The 6,636-nt window shown below is 29.5% G+C and overlaps 1 protein-coding gene across 2 annotated transcripts; it reads right to left on the bottom strand.

The window, feature by feature from the left end:
- Nucleotides 1–1,156: 1,156 nt before the first annotated feature.
- On the bottom strand, nucleotides 1,157–3,576 carry LOC139098772 (tetratricopeptide repeat protein 17). Of its 2 annotated transcripts, none has more exons than XM_070651069.1 (7): nucleotides 3,362–3,576; nucleotides 3,162–3,285; nucleotides 3,032–3,100; nucleotides 2,609–2,963; nucleotides 2,177–2,314; nucleotides 1,793–2,117; nucleotides 1,157–1,693 (listed from the first exon to the last, which is right to left on the bottom strand). In XM_070651069.1, the coding sequence occupies exons 2-7, from the start codon at nucleotides 3,282–3,284 to the stop codon at nucleotides 1,330–1,332; spliced, it is 1,374 nt and encodes a 457-aa protein (XP_070507170.1). In that variant the 5' UTR covers nucleotide 3,285; nucleotides 3,362–3,576; the 3' UTR covers nucleotides 1,157–1,329. The 2 variants fall into 2 exon arrangements, with proteins under 2 accessions (XP_070507170.1, XP_070507169.1); XM_070651068.1 differs by having other exon boundaries at nucleotides 3,162–3,289; nucleotides 3,362–3,575.
- Between the last annotated feature and the right edge of the window lie 3,060 nt (nucleotides 3,577–6,636).

Below are 6,636 nucleotides of genomic sequence, written 5' to 3'. Positions count from 1 at the left end.
CCCATTTTCAATCAACAAAATCGCAGTTCCTCTGAGATCAGTAAAGACATTCACGAAACATTCCATCAGTCACATTCAATAAAAAATGCGGATGTAAGTCCACGCTATAATTTCGGGGGTTGTTTACTAATGGAATCACTGAATTCTTAAGTATCTCTCCGTAACAGACTTATTATTCTAATTCAGTTCTGTTCTGTCGATCATCTTGGGTGGTATAGCTTTATAATATATCCGTACTATTTTCTGGGGATCTAATGTTTCCAAACGGCATGCCGCACCAACTGAGTTTTAAACAGATTGTAGCAAACAGAGACATTATGAGTTACAAAACCACCCCAACATCATTAACGAACAACCCCTTTAATTATTTAATTTAAAACGATTTCTTTCGTGAATGTCGTGTATGGTAAACAATACTATAAAACAGTCTCTTGAGGATATTATAGGTTTCATAATTCAACTGCCTACAATAATTCCATCCCTTCCATAACGTCGCATAACGGCAGAAATATTGTTGATGTTAATAATTTACAAAACCACAAAGGTGGAATTCTTTTAAATTATAAATCAATAGATTTTACATTCGTGGTCATTTAATGAATGGGGTTGATATCATAAAAATATCGAATATGTTTAAAAAGTGATGTGAAAGTTATGAAAACTAAAGACAAACATCAAGAAGACACAACAACACTTGACAAACTTATTCGTTCGAATCAGGATGAGCTGCTTCACATCACAATGGAAAAATTAAGAGAACCCATTGTGCGTGTTTGACAGCGGCTTACCTTGGTGAGATAATCATCAGTCAGTGAAGCTAGTCATCAAGTTCGAGATTTTGGAGTGAAGTGTGAAAAAATTAAGTGTTTTGAGGTAAATAACTATTATCAAAGGATGTGGTGTATTTTGGAAAAATTCCTGACTTACCTTGACTGCTCTGTGACTTATTATGGCTTCCGATATCACTTATTTTCACTACAAACACTGAATTTCATATTTATTTGATAAGTTTTTACTAAAACAAATGTTTACTTCGATTTAAAATCAACGGATTCAGCTTCAATTCAGCTAAACCGATAATTTTGAATTTCAAAAAACCGTTAAAATTTAAAAATTCATCAAATTGTATAAAATAATAAAAGAAGAAGCCAATAAATCCATTTTACCATTTTTCAATATTGTGCACAACAATATACTTTATTATTAACTGTTTTAGAACGTTATAAAATATATACTTTTATATTTAATAAGCTAAATTTAATTTATGTATAATATTATTTTGTTTTTTCAGATTCCAAATCTCTCATAATTAATAATAGTAATGATCAGTCAAAGTTCTGAGTAATTTTCAACAAAAATTTTCTTATAAACTCCAAGCGAGTTAATCTTATATGTGGCAATAAGTTCCTTTTTCAACTCAACATAGTTGTTAAGGATATCAAGTGCAAAGTCTTGCATAACTAACTGTATATCTGATAAGAAATCACAAAATAGTACGGGTTCTTCGTTGTCCTTGATGCGTGTTGAGCAGATTTGACTTCTTTGAATTAAACTAGCTTTTTGCTGATCAAAGCCTTCATAATATCGTATTTTTAATGGAACTTGCTCTCTTTCCAGCTTATCGTGATATTCCTCGAATTCTCGTTTAAGGGAAGTGTACTTTTCTAGTCCCGGAAGAATCTCATCCAGCGAACTAAAATAATTAAAATTTTAATTGATTTGTAAGACTTAAAAATCGAGAGATTAATCCTAGGATTAAAAATAAATCTCAGGATTTAAAATTAATACTCACTTCTCCATTGTAATTAAAGTAATTTTCAGATCTCTAAAGCAGTTGATACTCTTTTTAATGAAATCAACCTTGGCAGAATAACCACTGTCAAGCTTCTCAACCTTGTGAAAATTTTCCAGAGATTGATTAAATTGTGACAGCATCATCAATGAATTCCCAAGCGACCAGACATTCTCAGCTATCGACGGTGCATGATCAATTGCTGCTTTTATGACAACAACAGAATCATTAATATAATTTGATCGTTGAAATATTGTTCCTAAGCTCAATAGAGGTATATCTTTGTATTTTCTAGGTGCAAAATAAATTCCTCGTCTAGCACATTCTAAAATTTGATTGTTTTAATTAATTTTAATGTTATTTTTAATTATATTTTGAAATTACCTATTGCTTCTTTTGCATTGCCTTTGTATCTCCAATAGAACGATGCAAGAGTATATAATTTCCAGGAGTTTGAATTGCTTTTCAGTTGAGTATAAATTGCAGTTGGAAAATTTGACGATGCGATCCCCATTATGCTTGCTAAAATTAAAGGAAATGATTAAAATTTAGGTCATGATTCCTGACAATTTAGTAGATAATGCGTACAAAGAGTGTGCCAACAGACCCATTCATTTAAGTATTAATCTCAGTCATTATTTTGAATTGTGACATACTTCCAAAACTTCGTAATCTCTCATTTAATGCGATCTGACCGCAAAAATATTAATCATGACTTATATTACTTCATGCAACAATTGTTATACACATTTTCGAACTTTCTTCTTATCTATCAACTTTAACAAAATGAATCTAGATTAAACGAGTCTGACTTACATAAATCTTTAGTTCCAAGAGTTTCTTCAGGTTCCATTTTGAGTTTGTTTCTCTTCTTCATTGCTTCTAGGTGCTCAAAAAGTCCTACATTAAAGTCTAATGGATAGATTTCGTTACATTTTGGAAGCTGATTTTTTGTTGATGACAGCAATGAGTCAACATTGAGTTTATAGTTGATTCGATGAAAATAATGCTTTGTCAATTGATTGTACAGATCACTTTCGTCAATAAAATATTCAGGAATACAGGATATTTTCTTTGTAAGTTCGTTGGAGAATAAATCTAATGAGTTCATTTTCGATGTCAGATTGGCTTTTATTGATACAAGCTCTTTCATTAAATCATCTAACTTTTTCTACAAACAAATAAGTATATAAACATTCAATTAAGCCAATTGAGAATTTATAAACATTTAATACAAACTTTGTAAGCACTTTGATTAAGAAATGCGACCAAGTCATGCGAATTTTTCATGTAATACGGAGATGTTAGCTACAATGACAGTTAAACATTTGTTAAGTAATACACATAATTATGAACAATTTGATCATACCAATGGAAGAATTATATTTAATTCATTATTAAGTTGCCAGTGAGTAACTCCAAATGATAAATTACATGAAGAGGGAAAGGCCAGAAGGAAACAGAAAAGTGATAATTTTGTGATGTCAAACATACTGTCTGAAATGAAGGAAACGATTGTCAACAGTCAGATATTTGAGGAACTTACTAATTTGCATATACTTAACATACATCGTGATACCTTTTTCTTCTTGTTCAGGAATTTTTTGTCAAAATTTATTGAGTAAAATTAAATTTAATGATTTTGTTGCATATTTGTCCACTTAAATGTCTATATTTTGATCATGATTTGTTTGTCTGATGTGTATTTGTTCTTTTAATGTTGATTTAAACTATTATAAATGCTTTAATTAATTAAAATTTAGATAAAATTGAATTTTTGAGAATTATTTGAAAACAATAAACGTAGTTTTAGACCCTCGAAATTTTCAAATTTCTTATGACCGTTACAGTTAAAAAATTTAAAATTTTAAAACCTGATTAACTCCTCGTTTGAAAAACTTAATGAACTAATAAAAAATTCATAGAAAGGCATAACACAGTTGGGTATTGTTTATTCAACATAAATAAAATTTTATTTTTTAATGTGATTTTGAAATCAACGTATAATGGCAAACATTCATAATTAATCGCTATAGAGTTCTACAATTCTAATAATATAATTAAACCTTTATTTTTGGAAGATTATAAAATAACACATTTCTCATTAATGAACTTTATTATCTCAAAATATTTCGTTTCCTCATTCTGGTATTTTTTCATGTCATTAAAAAAATTAAAACTCAAATGCACCTCGTTATTTATCATCATATTGAACAATTTTCAATTAACAAATTGATATATACTTATAGTATTGTTTTCAGGAATAATTATTATTGTTGTTATCGATCTAGATGCACGCACGTGTTCTTGCAAAATATTTTATAACGGTCATAAATTTCAAAAACTCACTAACACAATGAAAGAATTTTGAAATTTTGTGTTTCATTAATTTTAAAGATATTTCGTGCCTTATTGTGCAGCAGAAATATAGCAAGTGCTAATTGATACAATATTTCATCACTTAAAACTAAAATTGACTCCAAAAATTGTTTCTGTTACCTTCAAAATTTCAAAATTAATTTTCATCAATTATTTTCATATGTAAATACTTTGCACGAACACATCCAGACATCCAACGCGTTCTCATCACTATTTAATTAGGAAAAATTGGGTGTAAAACATATTGCTCAATCCTTTTCAGTTTTATTTAATATATGGCAAAGACAGAAGAAGATAATGTATTGTGCCAGATGAAAACTTCACTTTAACACTTAATTCATTATCGATAATTCTCAATTTAATTAATTTAACCCTGTTTGCAGAGTAAATTAGCAAAGCGGAAAACGCGGAACCAAGCGAAATTATTCATATTCAATTTCTTCAATGGTGTTTGTTGCTGTTCGGCATTTTCCTGAACACTTTGTTCACCTTCGGCTGATGTTGCAGCCTTCTTTTCTGGTGTCTTCTTTTCAGTGGATTTCATCGATGGTGAAGTCATTTTGTCTCTTATTAGCTCTTTCTTTGCGTCTCTAAAATAGATGAATGATATACGTAATGTTATTAATATGATATTTTATAATATATTGTGGAAGGTCATGAATTGAGTATATTGTTCGCTCTCTCATTTTCCAATGCGCAGTCTCTCTTTAGTTCCCTTCCTTTTCTAATAAAAACCTCTAATTTTTCTTCATTTACAAAATATATTGTATAGCATAGCATAAAATAAAGTAAATATGCCTTATCAAAGGAGATGAATATGTAGATTGCGTCGTACACACTAAACATAAAGAATTTACGCACTTAATACGATACTTTGGGATACGACGGAATCGATATATTCATTAGAATAGCTTCATTTTCCTTGATACCAATTTTATTCATTTTAACGAATTTTTTGGATTTAAATTTCATTGTTCGAAATTTTCGAAATAATGGAATTTTATAAAATGTTGAAAATTACAACTTTAAATGCTTCCAGCATGAACTGGATGTCAACAAAGTTGTAAATCGTAAGCTATTCTTCAGTCCATATAAGATCAGATTAAGAAACAAAGCCTAATCAACCTTCAATTTAAAGAATCCCAATTTGTCACAAAACCATTCAAAAGTAATTTTTCAAATAAATTTAATTCGTTGTAATTTATTTCCGAATAAATCCGCCTCAACTCAGCGTTTATAATGATTATTAATTCTTTTGTAATGATTCTTATCGCGTATATCAAAACATGTTTCACAATACAATTTCGGCCAATAAAACATCAATTAACCGAAACATGAATCAGAACTATCAATTAAATCGCGTCTTCTTGTTTTGTGTTTCTTCTTCCTATGTTTTTTTACTACGCAATAAAATTCATTCAAATTTATGATTTTATGGCTCGAAATCATGCAATATACGTAACACGTTACATTCACGATATCATTTGTGCCACTCTTGTCATAACATTTTTCCAAAAAAAGAGCACACTAATTTAATTAAAAAGATACTTTTTATGTGTCTTCGTTCCTTTCCCGCTAAGTGAATTTACTTGGATAGTAAATTACCCGTCCGTTCGTTCATGCACGTGAAAAAAAAAGATTGCTTGCCTGAAAATCGTCAATTAAATTTTCACAGTCATTTGTGGCAATGAAAAGGAAAAATTATGTAGGTCAATTGCGAGATTATATTTATTCACGAAACTGCACAGAGTAAGACACAAGAAAGTAGGATTTCATTCAATTAGTGCATTTGCGGTAATTCGATGCTGTCAGTTTTAATTTCACTAGTCAAGAAATCTCTTTGAGTGATTTCTTTAATGAGATTTCTATGTTTGTAACTAATATTTATAGTTTTTATGGTTTCTGTCGATTTTCTCATTTCACATTTCAGTTTACAGTCAACTTATTTTCAACTCCTACACATCACGTCTAATTATTTACCTAAATGCACTTCACGGTAGGCATGTATGAGACACTCAAGAGAGCAATTCATTTTTTCAAAACATTTATCTGGTAAGAAGTGCTTCTGAATAGTCGATAAAGACGCATTTATAATAAGATTCCATCATAAATGGGAAAAATAAAATAAATCAATTCAAGAAATAAGAAATAAAAATTTTGAATTTTTAACGGTTTTCAAAAATTTGAATTGGCAATTTACATATGAACTGAACTGAGATGAAGTTCAATTAATGGACAGTTTTGGTTTGAATTTTGAAAAGCAGTTAAATTAAACCAGAATTCATTGTTGATTGATTATGCTGTTTCATGACTCTTTTATCACTCAGTCCGACAAAACATGCGCATCATCGCATTTAATACCTTAATATATCATAAAAGCTTAGTTGTTCACGATTTAATAAAGGAAAAACGCTTAATTTCATAAATTTTAAGTAGAAACGAATGTCGACTACTGTCTTGACCCA

This window comes from Chironomus tepperi, unplaced genomic scaffold, assembly GCF_022539635.2.
Source record: "Chironomus tepperi strain 1889 unplaced genomic scaffold, CSIRO-AGI_Ctep_v1 contig_453, whole genome shotgun sequence".
Lineage (NCBI taxonomy): Eukaryota > Metazoa > Arthropoda > Insecta > Diptera > Chironomidae > Chironomus > Chironomus tepperi.
Note: the sequence above shows the minus strand (reverse complement) of the source record. Positions and strands in the feature narration are given on the sequence as shown.